The sequence below is a fragment of the Triturus cristatus genome, chromosome 12 (assembly GCF_964204655.1).
Source record: "Triturus cristatus chromosome 12, aTriCri1.1, whole genome shotgun sequence".
Taxonomy (NCBI): Eukaryota; Metazoa; Chordata; class Amphibia; order Caudata; family Salamandridae; genus Triturus; species Triturus cristatus.
Window position 1 is genome coordinate 299,437,067 of NC_140595.1, and position 21,861 is coordinate 299,458,927.

General features: G+C 44.1%; 1 protein-coding gene across 6 annotated transcripts in view; it reads right to left on the reverse strand.

Moving 5' to 3' along the window:
* ELMO3 (engulfment and cell motility 3) overlaps nt 1–21,861 on the reverse strand; it is a 185,254-nt gene that overhangs the window by 148,626 nt on the left and 14,767 nt on the right. For 2 of the 6 annotated variants that reach the window (XM_085638688.1, XM_085638691.1), the window contains exons 2-4: nt 11,370–11,484; nt 7,818–7,858; nt 7,016–7,088 (exon numbers count right to left, since the gene is read on the reverse strand). In XM_085638688.1, coding sequence (XP_085494814.1) covers nt 7,016–7,088; nt 7,818–7,858; nt 11,370–11,447 — 192 coding nt within the window. In that variant the 5' untranslated portion in view covers nt 11,448–11,484. Of the gene's footprint in view, nt 1–7,015; nt 7,089–7,817; nt 7,859–11,369; nt 11,485–12,508; nt 12,679–16,339; nt 16,427–16,662; nt 16,736–20,869; nt 20,944–21,861 lie in introns of those variants that run through there. The other 4 variants (XM_085638689.1, XM_085638690.1, XM_085638693.1 and 1 more) reach the window with 4 other exon arrangements.

The following is a 21,861-nucleotide window of genomic DNA, read 5'->3' on the forward strand; positions in this document are numbered from 1 at the left end:
TAAGCAACACTAAAGGTTTTAAACAATGGGACCTAATTGGTATTTCCCGGGTAGGGGATCTATGGAAGAGGGGCAAAATCATCCCATTCACTCAGCTCCAGGAAACGTATGGGATGGCACCGACGGAAACGTTCCGCTACATGCAGATTAGCCATGCGCTTACGAAACTTATTCCGCTGGAAACTGAGCTCCCGGAGGCCTCACCACTAGAAGATAGATTGTTGACGGACCACATGACTAAAAAAGCGATTTAGCAGACCTACCGCAAAATTATAAACAACCAACCAGACCCCACAAAAATCCTCAGGGACAAATGGCAGACCGACATTGGTGAACTAGACGAAGCAGACTGGCAGGAAGCATTATCATCCCCGAGAGAGGTAGCAATCCCCTCCAGGTTAAAGTTAGTTCAACTTAAAATTCTCCATCGTATCTACTACACACAGACTGCTCTGCACCGCATGGGACGTGCTGACACACCATTTTGTATACGACAATGTGGGGGGATTGGTACCTTCTACCACATACTGTGGGACTGCCCAGAGATTAAACCATATTGGGAGGCGGTAATGCGCACCATCTCGCGGGTGGGCAGAACTGCAGTTGAACCGGAACCAAAATGCTGCCTTTTAAACATCTGGGAGCCGACAGACCTCACTCAAAGGGCCCAAAACTGGGCATGACAATAGCAAAACGTAACATAGCCCAACACTAGAGTGCAAGACTAACTCCCACATACCATCAGTGGTGCTGTGATATGGATGGTGCCATGATAGCAGAAAAAGTGCTCTATACGCATAGGGGTGCCCCAAAAAATGGACAAGGATTTGGGGAAATTGGAATGAATTCAGAGGCAATATTTGCAATCAGCCTAGGGTTGAGTCGATGTCTGACATCAGCGAATAGGTTTCCAGGCCAGGGGGATGGGATGTTTCTTCTCAATTCACACCGCTGTAGCGCTCGGGGGGAGGAAGGAAACAGTAAGGAAGAACATGTAAAGGTACTCAATATGTTTACTATTGATTGAAATGCCATGCACTATTTCTAGGCCAAAGTACGCAGTAATATGTACCAATTATTGAAAATGTTAATAAAAATGTTTAAAAAAAAAAAATCATTTTGCGTGACCTCAAAAGTGGCCCGTAGTTCCTCAAAGGAGATTATGCCATCTCAGGAAAAAAATTTACCTAATTTCTTACGCCCTTGGTCCTCCTAGTCAAGCGCCAAAGAATCCCAAAAGATACCAGGGAGTAAAGGCTTTCTTTGCAGCAGGGAATTAAAATTAAGTCCTAGCCCCAAATTCTCTCAAAGTGCAGACCAAATCTAAAAAGCTCCCTGTAGAGTCTTGAATCGAACCTTCTTAAAGTATCTGGGCTCTAGCTGCTACAGAAAACAACCTCTAGCTTATTTTCCCAGCAGTAGGTCAAACATAGGAGGGATTTCACCACCCACCCACTTATCCGCACCCTGTTTGCCAAACAAAGAACGAATGTATGACGTTACAACACATACATTTACAATGCATGCCCTTACAACGCAGAATTTGCATCCTTTACAATGCATTCTTTTACATCGCATGCCATTACATCGCATTTTCAGAAACTACCTTTACAACGCGTTCCATTACATCGCATTATACCTTTACAATGCATACCATTACAATGCATACCATTACATCGCATTTAAGGTACGTGTTGGCTAGTATAGGGTTAATAATTACTATTCTAATTCCAGTGAGGGCAACAGTAGGGTAAGTGTTGGATAGTGTGGGGTAAACATTACTATTCTAACTCCAGTGAGTGCAACTGTAGGGAAAGTGTTGGATAGTGTAAGGGTACTATGCGTTGTAATGGTATGCATTGTAATGACTTGCGATGTAATGCCTTCGTTGTAGTGACATGCATTGTAATGACATGAGTTATAGTGACATGCGATGTAATGGCTGCGTTGTAATGACATGCAATGTAAAGGATGTTGCGATGTAATGACTGCTATGTAAAGGTAGTGCGTGTTATGACTGCGCTGTAAAGGTTGTTTCCCCACAAAGAACACATATACTGAAGAGCCTCCGGCCAGTAGTAACATTTAAAATTTGGGACGGCCCAACCCCCTCTATCTCTAGGAAATGTCAAATATTTGAGGGCCCTTCTAGTTTTAGAGTACGCCCAGATGAATCGAGTTACCATATCATCGATGACTTTAAATCAACCTTGAACTCCAGTAGGATAGCCGGGAAAAAGTATAAAACTTTAGGTAGAAATACCATTTACACAACATTAGCAAGATTGACCATAGAGAAATGTAGGTTGTCCATCCTACATAGATCCCTTTTTGCCTTTCTGATGACTGGGGCTCAGTTAGTTTCTACAAACTGTTCCACCTCAGCGACCATATTAACCCCCAGATACACCACTTTCTCAACTACCCGATTATCACTGAGTTGGGTATACATATTGAGGACTGTCTGGGTTTTATTCTGATTCAGCGAGTACCCAGAAAATCTCTGGAAGGCCTAAACATTCCTTTCAATATCACTTAGCTCTACCCCAGGCCTAGACGTAACAACAGTGACCGTCATCGTAGTCAAGGACTTTAGTGTCCCAGCCATGATATTGCATCAGTACAATCAAGAGATTAGTATCAATCTTTCAAATCAGGGGATTAATATATAATACGAAAAGCAGGTCAGAAAAAGGACACACCTGTCTTGTACCCCTTTGAATTATCACTGACTGACTCCCTCATCAGATGAAGCCTAGCTGGAGAAGTGTGGCTCAATGGTTAGAGCGGCAGACCCTGATGCAGAGGTCTAGCCCGGGACCAGGGTTCAATTCCCCGCCTCGGCAGGTCTTGGGCTCAAAAATTCCACGGACCTGATAATTCTCGCCTCGGTGCCATTCCAATCATGGAGTCCCACTCTGCAACTCTGGGCAATAGCTTGCTTAATCTCCACAACGGCCCCCACAATGCTAAGGATGCCTGGCCTCCACCTTGGGGGTGCCCAGGAGTGGACGCCTCACAGGGAAAGCCAGGATGGGTTCCACAGCGGTATTCGTACAAGCGCCTTGAGACCCTTGCGGGTGAGTAGTGCGCTATACAAGTATCAATTTACATTTACATTTACGATAGACTTCTCTTACTGGGTTGATATATCTGGTCCCCATTCAAACTGACCCATGGATGTCCATAAATACTTCTAGGAGACCCTACCAAACACTTTTTCCGCATCTAATAAATCAGAGCCAAAGGGTTACCAGAAACAGCTGAGGCGTCAAAAAGAATAATAACCCAGCGCGTGCTATCTGTGGTCCCCTTCCCTGGTATAAAGCCATGTTGTCTTGGGGAAACAGCCTTGCCTATAATTTGGCTCAAGCATGTAGCCAATACTTTAGAATATAGTTTCTTGTCACTATTTATCAGAGTGATCGGCCTGTACGACCCTGGTTCTTGTGGAAGTTTACATTTTTAAGGAACATAACTATATTTGTAGAAGACCATGAATCTAGGGCCCACTGTCCCCCTTGTATCTGCAAAAATATGTCTGCCAGGACTGCCCGTAGCAGAGAGGGAAACACTTTATAAAACCCTAGGGGGATCTTATCCATTCCGACTGCTTTCCCTGAGGGCAAGTTTTTTATGGCAGCCTAGATTTCATCCCAAAACAAAGGAGCATCCAAAAAATCCCAATCTTCAGCATTCAACTTCCCAAAAGGGATTGACTCCAGATACTGCATTAAATACATCTTCCGGCCCTCTTCCTCTCTGTAGAGTCTTTCATAATATCCCCGGAAAACCTCTTGTATCCCTTCTGGCTCCGTGACCAGGCCACCCCACGAATTTCTCAGGTTGGTTATCTTGTTTGGCATCACTTTTTGTCTAGTACGAACGGCTAACAGGTGTCCCACCCATTCGCTATACTCACAACACTCCCACTTCCAGACAAAGTATTTACCTGGTGCTTTTTTTGCAGATATATCACTGATCACGCCTTTAGCCATTACCACTTTGTGTTGTGCCCCCTCAATGTTCTGCCTCTCAGACGCAAACAGAATGAATTGTGATTCGGCTTCCCCAAGAGCCCTATACAGCTCCAACAGCCTCTGCATCTATTTTTTTTTTGCCAATTCAAGCAGAAGCCAAGCGTCTCCCCTCGAAAGTCAGCTTTCAAAGCATCCCACACTAATCCCACGGGGCGCTCCCTTTGTTATGCTCTATAGATTACGGGATCCAGTTCCTCATACGCCAGGTATATTATACGTCTGTATACGGGCAAGATGCAGGCGGTAAATCCAGTGTCTGGAGGCCCGATGTGCTCTGAACACAATCAATGCTGTTACTATTAAAGGCCTTCTCAGACTCCTTACTTCCTACACAATGGTCCGTAGGATTAGGAGGGGCCAGCATTATACCCGGGCCCTTACAGCACGAACTCCTATTACTACTCCTTGATGCCTCCAAGGTTATTCCTCTCCGATCCATAGGCCTAGGGTCTTTAGTAGTTTCAGCATCTAACCCACTATTAGCACCTACTGTCCCCTCCTCCCTCCCTTGTTGAGTATTCCCAGGTAACTGTCCCCTGTCTTGATCTAGCAGCCTACTTATTCTCCCTTCCAATATAGTAATTTCTGCCATTACCGGCCCCAGATATAGGAGTAGGAGCTGTTCCATTTTTGTCTCTAATGCCTTAATAATTCCCTGGGGCCCTTCCTCCCCACTCCCTTTTTGGCAGTTTTGACACACTATATTCTCGGCTTTCTTTCTTGCTCCTTTATTAGGTTTAGCAAGCCCTCTACGGCTAGACTTAGTAGCAGGGTTTATTATATGCGGCCCGTTAGTGACTAGAAGCCCCCTATCCCTAGCACAATTTATTTCAGGCGGGATGGCTAAGGGGGGAGTGGCCGACGCCAATAAGGACCTTTTAGAGCGTGTAACTACTTCCCTAACAGTGCTCCGTAGGGGGTCTAATTCGGACTCAATTAATTGAACACTAGACCCCACACCCAAGCCGTCCCGTTGCACTGTTCCGTACACATTAACCTCCGGACCGTCTTCATTGCTGGAGACTGGCTCATCTACATTCAGACTGGTGTGACCCAGCCCAATTGTGTTAGCTGTCTCAAGGTCCCCCTGAGGGATTGTGTTAACCGGTGCTAATATGTCAATGGGGCCAGGCTGAATAGTGTGTACTAGATTGACTTGGGCTTGTTGAGCTGCTCCTCGAGGCGTGGGACATAACGCTATTTTACCCAAGGAAGACCTTTTTCTTGCTATGAGGGAATCTAGTGACAATCTCTCTTAAGTCAGCTGTATCTCATGCGTGAGCAGAAACTCTACTCTTGTGATAAAAGCGTCTTGGGTGCCCTTTACCCCACCCCCCACCCTGGACTGGGAATTCTTAGGTTTAACCATAGTCAAATCACAATACAGCGAGCTACACAGTACTAGCTACCCCTGCTATGGGCCCCACCAGCTATAGTGGCTTAGAGCTTAGAGGTTATAATACCTAGCAGCGGGAACTAAATGGCGAGGAACACTCACAATTAAATCAACAACAAAACAATATACTTTAAGTATTAATCTTCCCTATTAGGTCAACGTTACTTTTACAGGGGCCACAGCACAGACTATCAGTTCCCTAATAACTAGCCAATATAACCTGGAATCACCACTAGGCCCTGGGACCTGAGCACAAAATCAAGGGACGTGGCCCTGCCCGGCCTCCTTCGGCCCCTGACGGCCACAGACGGTCCCGCCCTTGTCCCGGGCTTCTCCCGGCACGTCCCGCGGGACGAGGTTCCGCCCAGGTCTTTATGCGCCTCCTGGCGCTCGTTAACAGCGTCGTCGGCGTCCTCGGTGATAGCGGGGCTGCTGGGGGATGACGTCCTGGTCTCAGCGAGCAGCGGAGCAAAGCCCGGCCACAATGAGGAACTCGCAGGGAGCGACAGCGAAGCGTAGCCCAGCCACAAAGAAAACACACTGGGGGGCTAGCGGACCAAAGCCCGGCCAAAGGAGATTGTTTTCAGAAAGGTTCCACAAGGGCCTCGGCCCCGCCCAGAAAGGTTCCATAACAATTTCTGCTTTGTTTCTTTCCCTAAAGTTTTCACCCACTGTGATATTATCAGCAATGTATCATCTCACTTTCATAGAGCAGTCTAAAAACGGTTGAGATCAATCCTTTCGAGCTCGTGAATGACTGGATAAATTGTCAAAGGCTGCTAGTTGGCCAGTCACTACAGTTATTATAGGATGGAGTAGTCCCTAATGACAGATTTGGGCATACTGGAGTCTCACTTTTCATCTAAAAGTAATTCCCTGTTAAACTGCTCACAGGTTTTAACTTTTCTGTTATCAAATGTGTGTCACTATCTAATAGTCTCCTTTCCTCCACTTTTTAAATGCATCCTCCACCAGCTGGGAGTAAAATTGATGTTCTATGCTGCAGAATCAAAGGTGACCGATATGTGATCAGTTTATTTGCCCTTGCCAAATCATTTCAAGTATTGATAACTGTGCATGTCCCCTAACACACACACAATTCATAGCATATTTCCTGGTATCCTCTGATGCTGTTTGCTAATGGTTCAACTGAAAGAGCAAAAAGCAGGGATTATGAAAGGAACCTCTGTCCCGGTTGACTTCCCAATGCCTCACTTTTTGACAACGTCTATAACCTAGATAACTACATCATAAAGTCTGTTACAAATTCGGTCTCAGAGAGGTCACATGCTTTCAATTTTTCCCAAATACTCTCGGGAAATAAATTTGTTCAGTAGAGCCTCAGACCTTTGCCCAAAAAGCTGCATGAAATTGGACACTCACCTGCTTCATCTTTACGTCAGATTGTGATGAGCCTGGTTATTTTAGAAACATTTCAGATTAGGAGCATCATAGTGGTAATACTGTACCTCATATAAGCAATCCCCAGATCACAGCAACCTCCTTTCCCTACAATCCAGATACTACAAAATGTCGTCTTTGAGATACAGTCAAAGAATTTCACCGGCTGAGTGCTCACCGTTTCAGTAATGTAGGCCTGGGATCCGTCCACATACTGAAGTGCATATTGTTCTGAGTTGTTGAGGTTCCACCTGGCAGGCAAACCAAAGACATTAGCAAAGACATTAGCAGGTCTCTCCTGAAGAGAAACTGAAAGGCCAACCAATCCTCCTCTAAATGTGCACTTAGTTCTAGAGTCCAACAAAGCTCTATTGACTTGCTGCAGAAAGGCCATCAACTATCCCTAACATCACTGATTTAAGGATCTGAAAGAAGAGACACAGACTACAAGATAAAGGAACAAGAGATCAATGTCTTCAAATAAAGAGATTTCAGGGTCTATAGGAACTTAGATGTCAAGGTTTAGAAAGAATTACTATTCATGGACAGAGAGATGATGTTATCCGGGGAAATGGATATTGGGTTGTTTTTAGATATATCAGGGTAACCATGGTGGAGAGCAAACAGGACAGCATAGCTTAGAAGAAAAAAGGCAGCACAGTGCAGATGAAAAGTCATCAGAAACATCGGGAAAAGAGGCATCACAGTCTCAAGGGAAACCTCGCCTGGCTTTCTGAGAAAAGAGACCCTTGGTTTATGGTAAAGAAACCTCCAAGTTTGCAAACAAAGAAATAACTTTGCCAATGCAGGAGATGGAGGCACTTAATGTTTAAAACAAAGAGGCAGAGTTCTTTGTTCAGGAAGGAAGATAGTCACTAGGAGGTGGAGAGAATCTATCTAGGTCTCAGTGAAACATATAGTGTAATGTAGATGGAAATAGGCCCTAGAATATTCATAGGAAACCGAGGAGATCTACTTACACATCACAAATTTCTTTCAAGACAGACACAAGTGGTTTGGTCTAAAAAGAAGAAAGCATATAATTAGTGCTGCACCTTTTTATACCAAAGAAAGCAGCCATCTGCATCACAGGTGGATTATATGTTATATGTATGTAGAGTTGGGCTAGGAATGCAATGTAAAAAAAGAATATTGACAACGGAACTTCACATTGATACCAGATTACTAGACTTTGCAAGTGCTTTATTCTCTAGTGTAACTACCCTGCATAGTCTGAGCAGTGCTACAGGAACATGCAGTCCTTCTCCACCAGTACAATGTTCCTCAGCACTGTCCAAGATTCACCTCCACATGCAAAATATTTTTCTATGAATACTAGCCTATGATATCATGATCAAAAAGCTTCTCAACATGGGGTAGTGATGATCAAGAGACAAAAGTGCTACTTTTACTGCACCAATAAGACCCTTTGCCCATTACGAGACCCCAGTTCAACTAAAGATATGTTCTTCCCCCTTCACATTCATTGGGAGGTAAGTGTTTCTGGGTTCAGTGATGAAAAAAGTAGGACAGAGCAATTTTATGCATTTGACATCTATATTAGGAGTGAATAGCCTGGCTGATGAGCCAGCAATAAGGATCACGGTCATAGCTACTTGGCACATCTTGCAACAGACATATATAGTAGAAAAGGTAGAGTGGGAAAATTTTTAGCAAATGTCTATTCACCCCATTCCCATTGATTGTGGGTGTGGATACTGGGAGGCATGGTTTGGTATTTTTTGCTTGGCTGTTACAAATAGAGCAATGCGTGATGTTTTCCACTTTTGAAAGGACAGTCAAGCTTTAGTAATTGGATGACCTTTTAAATGACTTTTAGAAGAACTTAAGAGGTTAATCACCTTTTGTATTTGAAGCAAACAAGCCACCCATGTATGCATGTGTGAAGCTGGCTAATAGATGGCCTATTGAAAGAAGATGATAGCATACTTTTGAGGTTTTCGGTTTTAATATAAACTTAAAAGGGGTTTACATCCCTCCTCCTCTCTTTCCTGACTTCTCATTGGTTCCTGTGCGTGCCACATACCTTTCCTCCATTTCTATTGGCTGTAGCATATTTTCATGCCTTTACCAATGCTTGTTCCTCATCTGCTTCTCTTATCAGTGTCCCGCTGCCGAAATACTTTTAACATCCGCTTTGGTGTAACTATATTTTCATAAAGTTTTGCCTTTTACTCTTGCAGCATATTTATAGAACAATTTATCACTCAGAGAGATTAAGTGATCTGCATAGAATCACAGTATGTTGCCCGGCGCAGCAGAGACTCGGATCCGGGCTCCCCAGCTCTCGAGTCAGCAGCTCTGGCCACTGTGTCACATCCTCTCCACTCCTGCGTTATCTGCCAGGGAGCTCTTTCCTTCTCCCAGACGATAATTGATGAAAACAGCTCTTTATTCATTACATAGGCGAAACCAATGCATTACCAATGCTCTAACTGGCCACGTGGCACCTTTATTTGAACTATTATTCTTTGTCAATCATTTTAGTCACATGATGTATGTGGCTATTTGCTAGTGTTCACTTGGCTTTGCTTCAAAGGTCAGTAAAAGTTTGTGCAAAAGTGCAGTTTTAGGTTTTTAGGTCTCGCATAGCAGACAGCAAAAGCCGTCTGTTTGCAAAATACCTATTGTCAACTTACAGTAGATTTGGGCCACACCCACTGCTTATCACTCTAATTTGATTGTGTTTTAATGCTTGTTAATGGGCTTTCCTTCCTCTTTTTGTGTGTCCCTCCCCTGGAGCATGACTTCATTACCCGTGTGCTCCCACTGGTTACTCTTAAGGAACTACTTTTTTCTTTTTGGTTAAGCACGCCAGGACAGTGCATGTATTTTCCAACTGTCTCTCTCTTGTACTTCGTCCACCGCCCCCCCCCCCCTTTGTCACACTCTATGTTGGTATCTCTCACGTGTGCTCATCCCCTACCATACTTCATGTTGCGCTCACCCTTGTGTTAATTTCTCGCTGGTGTGCTTCTCCCTCCAATGCTGGTTAAAAAAAATGCTGTTGCTGTCCTCTCTCACCAAGTTACTGCCCCTACCCGTGGTCTTTTTATTATTATTTTTCATGCGGACAACCAAGTCACACATTTCTGGCCTGTCCGCCTGAAAAATGCTTAATAGAGCATACACAAGCCTACACGATGGCACAGCTATGTCATTGTGCCTTTTTTAAGCTTTTCGCTAGGCTGCACATTATCTGGCCAATGCTGTACAGCATGGCTAAAAGGCACTGGCAAATACAATAGGTCCCAAAGTACAGGCCTACTGGCTTTGCCAATATTAGTTTCTAAAGATGCTCCTTTTCAGAAGGTAATGTAACTGAGGCAAAGGGAGATGGCAATTTGCCCAGGATCACATAATTTACTAGCAGAGAAGCCGGCAAGCTTCCAGCTTGTTAAAACATTGTTAAAATATAGAAATCAAGTCTCTTGCAGCTCTTCTACAGTTGCGAACTTAACCAGTAGACCACATCTCCTTCAACATACAATAAATTCCCCTAGACCATCACTGTTCCCATAACATCTCTTCCGATGATCCAATCTCCTTCAAAAATCACATCTCTTCAGAAGGTCCGTCCATGTACCATACTTTCTCCACAAACTACATCTACTCTGTTGACCATATCTCCTCTATCTCAATTTCCAACCTGGATCAGATCTTCTAATTCAACACAGCACATATCTGTAGACCAAATGTTTTCCATAAACCTCATTTCTAGTGTAGACCATGACTCACTCCTAACCATATCTGAGCACACTGGTGCTAGGCCTAAAAACTAGAGACCAGATTTCTCACATCTCACCACCCCCCATTGGGAACCTGTCAAGAAGCAAATCACATTCAAATCATTATACCTGGTACATAAAGTGTATACTCCACAGTCGGCCTATGTTGTCTAGCCTGCGTGCGCACGACGTCTCCCGGCCGTCGTGCATTACGGTGGGCGTGTGCGCACGACGGCCGGGAGACGTTGTGTTCCCGAACGCCGTTTATTTCTCCCGCACAGCGGGAGAAATAAACCTGCACGCAAGGGGTTAAGTGATTTAACTTCGATCGCTCTTTAAAATCCAGTTTTTTTAATTGCTGCAGCACATAGATGGAATAAGTTACCAGTACATCTTAGGGAGAATAAAAATCTTGTGAGGTTTAGAAAATCACTTGAAGTGTGGTTATTGTACTCAAATATGAATACCTCAAAGCTGTTGGGAATATTTGCCTGGTACCTTAGGGTAGGGTACTTTTTTGTCTTTTTGCTGGTTTGCGCCAGGATATGCCTATGGGGGTGACAGCGCGTTACAAATGCCTTAAACATAATGCAAGTCTCCTTCCTAAACCGCCACTCTACTGCAGAGACTGCCTCAATCAGACAGATTTTTTCTCTAGTCCGCACATCCTCTACAGACCATATCACTATACAGGCCATATCCCTTTCCTAAAGCGAATTCCCTCTATAGAATGGTACATCCTAATCCCTATATTGGCAAAGATTAGTATGTTGTTCTTCTTACCTGGTCAAGTTCAATGAGTTGGGGATAAGCCCCTATCATTTGTACTGCTACTTTCACAATGTCCTTGGTGGGTGCCATCTCTACTCTGGGGCAGTGGTGCAGGCAATAGGCGTTCCTGGCAGGGAGAAGAAAATGGGCACAGTAAGGATGACTGAAGTTTATTACTTCATAAAAGTTATAATTGGACGTAGGAGAGCAATGTGAGAGACACCAAAAAGATGAGAGAAAATATATTTAAAGCTGAAAAAGTTATATTGAGCTTTTAGAGTTCTGGGATTTTTGATCCTGAAGAATTCACCATCTCTTGCAAAGCTGTGTTAGGTCTAGAATATTTAATGTGTTGTAAAAACGAATAAATGCATGTTAACTATGAGTTGGACATGGCCACAGTGAGCCATTGGTACAGAGCAGGGACAACGCAGATATCGATTAGGGGTTTGGGCTTCAGTATCATCTTTATGCAGAGAATAGCCTACATTAAAGTGTCCTGAAACTCTGGCCATTTAATTCAGTCCTCTGGTTCAACCAACATACAAGAGAGGCTGTAGAGACCTGAGAGTGCATGAACCAAACACTGAATTTCTTCTTCTCTCACCGAACAATTTCTATACAAATTAAAATTGCATAAATTTAGTTTAGACTGCTGTCCTTCAGCCTGAACTGGCTGACTCAGTCACATCCTTAGTATACACAAACAGAACCATAAAACCCACGTTACAAATGTGGCCTAAGGGTCATTCAGCCAAGTTCAGGTAAAGTTTGCGCTATACAAAACTCTGAAGAAAAAAAAAAGCTATGTGTCAGGTTTTGTGTGAAGGAGGGGAGGGTGCTGGTCCCGCTCACCATCCAACACGCAATTGAAACTCCCAGACCATATTATTGATATGGTTATATATAGCGTCTGCAGCTTCAGTAGTCCCCAGAAATACTGCCCATCATCCACATTTTGTGCAGAAACATTAACAAAATAAATCTCCTGCCCGCCCAACAGTCCATGCACCAGTATTTACCTCCCCATTATATCTGCCTCCGAGCCACGGTGTTGGAAGGGGACCTTGGGAGCTATCCACAGAGACACCCCTTGTGCATAATTATATCGTCTTGTAAAGTGCACAGCTACCCAAAAATGGTTTACCAACCCTGAGTAGAGGTAGGGATGTCCAGATTGTCAGCTTAAAACGACCAGGTCTTCAAGTCTTTACGAAACCCAAGTAGTGAAGTACAGTGTCTTAAGAACTCCAGGAGGGTGCTCCACAGTTTCAGGCCCAGAAATGTGAAGGAGATGTCTCCCATAAGGGCCAAACGAATCCTAGGCACAGTAAACAAGGCCAGATTAAAGGATTTTAGCATTAGGAGAGCAGCCTTCAGGCCAAGTCTCGAAGGAATGTAAAGCAGCTTGTTTTACCAGATCAGAACCTCCTGAATAACCAAATGGAAGGAGAACCACATAAGAGATATATAAAATATATGTATTTATTACTAAACACTCTCTACTAACCTCTTTATGAGATTAGAGCACAAAGCACACAATATTAAATCACTAGAACAACAGTAAATAGCACAATACACAGCGGGCTCCAGGGGGAGACCGAACCATATACTAAGAAAGTGGTATAACAACAACGACTTAACTAAACAGTGCCTAGAGCACGTAGAATCGCTGGGACCCCAAGGAACCACCCAAAGTAGTGAAACAGGGGACCCAAGGAGGACGGGTGCAGTGTGCGAACAAAGGCGCGAGTGCCGTTCAATCCTATGGTAAAGTCGCGGTTGGAATTTTAAAGATTAAGGACACTTCAGAGAGGACTTTAAGCAAACCCTTTCAAACATAGAAGGTTCTAAGGCCACCACCCTTGAGAGTACTGAGATACCTTGTTACCTATCCCAGAGGAGCCGGGTGCATAGGGGTCAAGTGATGTCAGAAACCTTCGTCGTTTTCAATGGCGTGATGCGGAAAAGTGCTGTTGCCGGGAAGATGAAAAGTGTCCGATGGGATCCAAGCCTGGATCAGAGGTGAGAAGAACCTGAAAGCAGAGGGGATAGAGTCTGCGTCACTTCAAGGTGACCAGGGGCACGATAGATGAATGCCCACCGATGTCGGGTGCTTCAGGTGAGATGATGCGATGCTTGACTCTGCAGCCACGGGGACCAGGAGACGTCAACGATGACCAAAGTCCAGAGGTGAGCTGTCCCACGAAGGATGTCGAGTGCTGGGTGGGTAAGTGTCCGACTGAACACCAACATGCGTTGGCAACTGCAACCCACGCGAGCAGAGTAAATAAGCTTCGGTGAGGACCAGCAAGGTCCTGGGGACTCTCCAAGCAATGGAGAGTCAGGGCACGTATGGAGCAACTATGAAAGCCCACTGAAAGTCAAAGTTACCTTCACAGGGACCCACAGGTCTACGGACCAGGGATGGTGAAGGGATCTCGAGCTGAATCACAAAATACCAGTCCACGGAACACTCGTGGAGTGTAGGCCAGAAATCTTCGGTGGAATTACTGCTCGGGGTCAGGACTACAAGTAGCCCAAAGCACAGCCTCAGGGATCGTCGAAAAGCATATGCTGCTGCAAAAGTACACGGTGCACAGGGGTTCGGGTTGCAAGGTCCCCTCGAGGTATACGGGTCTCAGGATTGCTGAGAGAACTGATCAACCTCGGGGACGCTCAGGAACCCACCTCCTGTGTTGCAGAAATCTTCGGAGTCCTCAGGAGCTCGGGAGATGCAAACCGGTCAGATGCGTTAAAGGTTCCTGCCTTGCAGGGGAGTAACTCCTTTACTCCAAGGGAGATTCTTCAGTCATCCAGCGTAGTATAGATCGAAGTACTTGGTTTCTGTAGCAGAGTTTACTCCAGGTAAAATCTAAAGTCCTGTAATCAGGGGTTCCTACTTTATACCCTAGGAAGGGATGGGACAAACTCTGGGGACCCACCTATGGGAGGGTCAGGACTGAGGGGTGGCTACACCCATGTCCTTTGTCCAGTTGCACGCCAGAGCAGGAGCAAATGGCACCTGCAACCAGTTTGAGCTGTACTATGCACAGGGACACAAAATGTGCCCCCAGTGCAGACTTCAAAGCACTCTCAGAGTGCACCCACCCAGTCCCAATACACTAAATCCTGTCTGGGAGGTGGTCACACTTCCCTGTGACAGGAAACCTATTGTCACGCCTTCCCCTGCTCGAGCTTGGCTCAGCAGCATGAGGGCACACTCGTGTAGTCCACAGAGATCACATATGTGTTTCAAAATATATTTATTCTTTCTTTAATCTGTATCCGTGAAAACGTTTTCTCATATGAAGAACATACAGCCAATGCGTTTCGTTCAAACAGGTTTTGAACTTCGTCAGGGTTCAAATGTATTAAAGTTCTTTATACTCCTGGTGTGGAGATTTTTTTATTTTGAAATCAATCCAAAATGAGTTATAGATTTTGTTGGATAAGTATTAACATCAGAAAGGCCTCATAGTCAAGGATAGAATCCATCCAGGCAACATGTTTGTCCTGTCAGATAATATTCTGGGAAGAGTCTCTCCAAGAGGATACCTTGATATGCATCATATTTCAGTTGCTGAGTTTGTCGTCAAAAAATGATTTTTTGACGACAAACTTGGCAACTGAAATATGATGCCTTGGCTGGATGTTCTTTGTATGAGAAAAAAAAATTATGACGCTCAACGATGAGCCGCGGATGATGCACTATTCTTAAAAACAACAAACTAAGGACCTGATTTAGATCTTGGTGGAGGGGAATATTCCGTCACAAACATGACGGATATCCTATCCGCAGTATTACGATCTCCATAGGATATAATGGGATTGTAATACGGCGGACGGGATCTCTCTCGCGTTTGTGATGTAATATTCCCCTCCGCCAAGATCTAAATCAGGCCCGTAGTTCGTTGTTTTTTGGAATAGCGCATCATCCATGGCTCTATTGTTGAGCTTCCCTAGTCTATCTTGGTGCTTGTTGGCTTGCTATTATTTGGCGTTAGGCTGGGTTTGATCTGCCTCTGTTTATTTCATGCAGTCTGGGTCGCGCCATGTGACAGTTATACAAATTTATAAAGTGCTTTACTACTGTCTGTGTGGCCCGTAGCACTTTCGAACTCTGGGTGCCCTATAAGAACTTTGGTTCACTCTATCTTGGTTGCTATGCGTCTCAGGTCGTGCCTATCGATAGTGGACATATGGGTATTGGTGTTTAATTGCATACCTGCTAAATTGAAGAACAATCTCACCGTGTAAGGAGGGGCAGGGCCTTGAAGGGGGCATGGCCTTGTGAAGTACCTACAGGCACTTTTGAACTCCACGCGCCCCCAAGTCCACTCCTCCCAAAACAATAAAAAGCTTGCTGAGGCTGGTGCCAATGTCCTAGGATGTTTACACACCCCTTAATGGATGTCGGCAGTGTAAAAACCTCCGAAACGAGCTGGAAAACCACCATTTACAGTGGTTTTCAGCTCATTTTCCCTGCCACCGTGCCATATCGGCTTCTCACCGGGTGATGGGAGCCGATATCCTGTGTCAAAGGATGGCACCGTGTGAGTTGGCTGGAATGTCACTGTTCTCGCATCTCTTCTATACTAACATGCCATCACCGGACACCTCAATAGACATCTTGAGTTCATAAACGTCTCCTAAACCCGGCCATTAACAGCTAATCCTCTTAGGACCCAGCAGATCAGCAGCACAGCGCCAAGAAACCTATAAAATCAGACTAGAGTTTTATACAAATGCCATTTTCGGGATCTTGGGAGATGCCGAGTCTGCGCTGCCGGTATTCAGCCCTGCAACCCGTCGATTAGACTGAGATCCAGTGTGCACTCAGCCGTCAGCCGGTGGTATTTTTATGCGTCACCTAGAGGCTCAACCTCTTTTGAATTGTTACGGGCGTTGAGAGATCCGTAAAAGGGGGCTGCTTCACAGAGAGGCCAAGTACTGGAATACGCATAGGCTACCCCCCTCACCTGGACTCCTGAACAACCTGCGCTGGCAGGCGACGTGCAAGGGGCCTGGAGACGGGCCAGCTCACTGTATGGAGACAGTCCTCGGGAGTGCTCATCTATGCGGGGTTAGGGGGCGGTTGCGTTGGGACATATTACACAACAAACACATCTCCACGGAGGAGAATAAAAGGCGGCTTTACATCTCTGTTTCTTTTACAGGAGCAGGAGGGAGGTGGCACTGGCAAAGCTTGTAGGAATGTAAGGAATGCGGTTAAAGGCAGGAGAGAAGTGCAGCGCTTTACCTCTCCCACTGCCCCCCCCCCCCCCGTTGCTTAAGTTCTCACCACCAACCAGGCTGACCTCATCCTTCCAGGTTGCCACAACATCCACGAGCCTGGCGCCGAGTCCACTCCCCTCAGACTCGCGTCCCTCACAACATGTTAATCAGAAAACGATGCTTTAATAGGCATAGGAAGGGATGACATCTACTAGAGTTGTAAAAGACAGCCATAAATGGAGCGCAGTGGGCCCTCACACTCTGGGACGCCAGTGCCACTGCATCTGCTGCACTATTTTTAACTGCACCGCGGCTGCGAGGGGCGCAGTCTGCATGTGGGTATTATAGGGAGGTCCGGCTCCCTCCCTTTCACCTTTCAGTTCAATGCAAGGAGGGAAGCTTGTTGTGACTCGTTGTGAGGCGTGTGTAACTCGCCACACCTTTGCCTGCCTGTGAGGCAAGGGCGCCTCGTGTGCACGAATCCCTCGCCGCGAGGGCTGCAGCACCGACTCTGGGACGCTGCCAATGCACGCGGAGAATGTGTGGAATATTCCTCGACAATGCACCGGGCCGTATGTCGCACAGAAACTTTGTCAAATGGGATTTGTCACAGAACACAAAGATCCAAAACACTTGTAACTCAGATTTATCATCCTACCATAACTGAGCGAGAGGCCTCGGTGACATACAGAGCAGTGAAAGATGTTTCTGAAGTTTCCCACTACCTTTTTATACACTAAAAACTACATTTTCAGACCGTGATATTCCAAAATAAATAAACGACTAAATAAATAAAAGAGCATTCTGCTATGTTTCAAAGCAGTGGGTGTATAATTGTGTTAATTTCCGCACTGGTTTTCCAGATTTATTTTACTAGTGATCATCATTTAATATTTTGTACTTTAAAAATGCATCACTGTTTATTTAGTGCGGCACCGTGCGTGTTACGCAGGCAGTGAAACAGGGAATTATGTGATGCTACTCAAAAAAGTAAACAAAAGGCCCACTTTGTGTTCGCTGGATACTTGCCTATATCTTTCAGCAGTTAATTCCATCTCAAGCCAAGTAACCTTTTCTAAAATATCAAATTCGCACATGAAATCATGAGCATACATTAAACATAACACTTTACCATTGAAAAAATAATTAAAAAATCAAAATAAACATTAAAAAATATCTACATTTCTGGTGAGTTTAAAAATCTTGAAGCCTCTTTTGCCAAATACACATCCTTGTTTCAAAATATAGACACTCTATATCTGTAAAGTGCCTGACTTAGTTTCTTACATACAAGCAAAATGTCGGCTAGCCCTTTGTAAAATGTCGGCTAGCCCTTTCGCTGCCAAGCCTTTCTCCCACCCAGTGTTAAGGCAAATAGTTCGGCCATAGGCCTCCATGACCTTTTCCCACATAAGGTATACACACCAATTTTGCGTCACAAAATCATGGGGAGTTTTTCCTGCAAACAGAATCAACGAAAGGTTTGCGGAGCTAAAAATACCATCTTCTTAGCTTTCAGGAATAGTCAGACTTGATTCAGAAAAATATTTTTTTTTACCACGGTCAAGCGCACATCACCAGCCAAGCGCCAGTCTACGCACACTGCCAGCCCATACACACCGCCAGCCAAGCACTAGTCGAAGCACACCGCCAGCCAAGCACAAATACACACACACTGCCAGCCACCAGTCCACACACACCGCCAGCAAAGCGCCAGTCCACGCACACTGCCATTACATTTTTTTAACACACAAGAAAACACAAATCAATTTGAAGATGAAAAACTAACTATGACTTCAAAGAGAACATGTCTAACTAAATCAAACAACCACCAACTGTAAAACTGAACAAAAAATATAAAACGATACAAAACAGTCAGTTCACTTTTACTAGGACAGTTGCTCCCAATACTTGAGTTGCGTGTGATAGAATTTAAAATATGCAGGCACACATAGCTCAGGATTAGAAGGACACTCAGGGAAGAACATACTCCTTTCGCAAGCTTCTTTGGACACAAATTCTACATCTCTTACAGGGAAAGTTTTTTTGGGGTGTGGGAGAAATGTAAACAGGAAAGTAGCGATCTTTCTATCTAGCTACATCCTCCATTACTCCAACTCTAGGAACACTTGCCTGCTCAACTAGAACAAGGCTGTGTATTACAGACTGCTGAAACTGAACAAAAGTCATCTTTGAATCTGGAGAATAATCCTTGAATACAACAAAAGCATTGAAGGTTGCCAAATGAAACATATGAACAGCCAACTTCTAACACCAAATGAATGACTTACGAACAGCACTGTAGGGCTCCAACCTTTGATCTACTCCATCTACACCACCCATGTGCTTATTGTAGTCTAACATGCACACAGGTTTGTGCACTTCAGCAACCTTACCTCAGTCACAGGTGAAGTACTTTCATCACAAATAATTGTCAGCATGTGGTCATCTCTCCTGTCAGAAAATTTCATAGCTAGAAGTTCATCATTACGCAAGATACTGCACTGTCCCCTCTGGAGTTTTTTTTTTTTACATACAAGCTCTTTAGGGTAACCTTTACGCTTACAGCAGATTGTGCCACATGCAACAATTGCCTACATATAAATGGTGACCTTTGTTGAAAAGTCCTCTACCAAGTTACCACACAATTTTCTCACCATCTCCAGAAGTGGACGGACAAACAGAGGGGGTCAATAGAAGAATCCCTACCAGTGCACACCCTGAAATTATAGACATATCCAGTACTACTCTGAGATAGCATATACATCTTAATTCCATAAAGTGCCCTCTTGCTAGGAATATACTGCCAAAAAACCAAACAAACCAAAGACTCATCCACAGCTATTTCTTTCCCTGGGACACAGTTCTCTGAAAAAAGGTCTAGAAAATGATCAAGGACAGACCGAAGAGATAGTCACAATCAGGGTGATCCTGTGGCAATGCATTAGCAACAAAATATAGCATCTGAAGCAGAAGCAAATATCGATCACAACTCATGGTTACAGGAAAAATAGCAGCTGCCTTCAAGGGACTAGTAGACCAATATGCAAACAGTGATGGCTTCCTTATCAATCTCAACAAAAAAGGTAAACCCCAGAACTTCCTCAACTCATTCAGATTTGTTGGAGTCTACTAGCCAACTCTAGAGTAGGACTTAAGTCTGGCACTGTTGTCCCTCAAATACTGTTCAGCATGCAAATTAGTCTGGTCAGTTGCCGTTGGATTAACATAAGGTAATAATATATTACTTAAAGTGAGAAAAATCCTAGAAATTCACTGAAAAAAGAAAGGTTACAGGGACGTTATAGTTCTGAAATAGAATAAAAAAAAACCTTAGAAATTCACTTGAAAAAAATAAAATTTACAGAAACGTTATAGTTGGGTAAAAAATTTACACGCACAAAACCATAGAAATTCAACAGTTATAGTTCTACTCACTTCACAAAACTGTATCTCGTGCCCTAAGAAAACTATAACTCACACCCTTGCCATGCACTGCTACTTACCTTATTACATCAGTAATGAGATCTTGTATGTCATCATTCATAATATAACTTCCACATTTGCAATAAAATTAGTGTTGTGAAAAGTGTGCATGGTGGGGCAGCGAGTTATAATTACCTTAGGACGCAAGTTATGGTTTCTTGAGATGAGTATAACTAGAATTGTTGAATTTATATGGTTTTGTGCGTGTAAAATTAATTTGGTCAACAATCTCATTCAAAAATACATCATCCATAAACAACTGAAGGAAATTTATAGGCATAACGTTTTCAGTATCGACTCTACACCACTATAGGCAGGCAACACATGCGGCAATGTGGTTGGGGTAACCCAGAGTTCAGCACTTCCAATGGGAAACCTTTCAGCCCCAAGTTGCAATCCACATTCTTGCTTCACAATCAGCATATCAGTGTCCTCCACACCGATAGTGGCTTCATCATGTGATGATTCCTCTTGGACAGAAAATTCACTGCCAGAATCTTAGACTTTATCCTCTGCCTCAGTCAGTCTCGGAATATAGTCAGAGGAAGATTCGAAAAGCAAACCAACAACCTGCTGAGCAGTCAACCTGCGGTTCGCCATAATCCTTACAAATAAAAGTAAATAAACAACCAAGTCAACAACAATTAACACTGTGTAAATTAAGTACTAAACAAACTGTGGCTTTATCAAACAGAAAGTAAAATTACTGGCATATGGTAATCTGTAAGGAAAAGTCAATCAATACAAAGCACACAAAGACCTATATACTCAAAAACGATACCACTCACTTGCCAAAGACAGCAAGACCGAGGATCAACTGCACCTACTCTGCAAAGACACAGCAAGCACCCAAAATGTCCCACTGGAAGGAGGAAAAAAACAACACATTGCACATATCACAAGGCAGTATAGAAAGTGCACAAATCAATACATTACTTTGAAAGACAAACAAAAAGCTAAAGATTCAAACATTAGTCCAGCAGTCAAAAGAATTTTACAAACAGGCAAAAGATACACATTAGATGACAAAAATTACAAAATTAGTTGCTTACCAAACACAACTTCAAAAACTACAGATCTGACAAAGCTACACCCGCAAACAGGATTCACCACCAAGATAAAGAAAACAATTGGCTCTACAATAAAATAAATTAAAACACAAATAAAAATGCTAACAAAATATCTATCAAAAGAGAGTGATAATCCCCCGAAAGGAGGCGCGACAAAGGCAAAAAAAACGACACCACCAGATGGAAGCAATCCTTATCCCAGAAGCAAGATCCCCCACTACACACATAACTTAACTTCCAGGACACTCAAGTGTTACCACCCACCCTGGTGCCCAATCCACTCAAAAAAGAGCAAAAACCAAAAAATGCAAAAATAATATAAACCTGAAGAAGAGCGACCCTTGCTCAAGAGAACGCTCCCATACAAAATCCCTGGTGGGTGCTAGTGCGCAGCACAGGAGCACTGTTGCTGAGGACGGTTCAGGGAATTTCTGAGGTCCTTGTTTACATAAAGAACAAATTTGCTCACTTGAGGGAACGCCTGTATTGGCAAAAAAATATCTGAGGGTAGAGTTCTTGTTTTACATTTTTAAAATATGAGGGGCATGGCCTTGAAGGCCAAGATGGTGGACACGCTTTTGTGAGCTTCCGCCTGGTTCCGCCGAGGAGCCAGTATCCTGGGTATTGGCATGCCCAGAGGGGACGGTGCAGGGCGTGACGTGCTCCACAACATCCCCTTGATGCGGTGGAGGGGCAACAGACCATTGAGA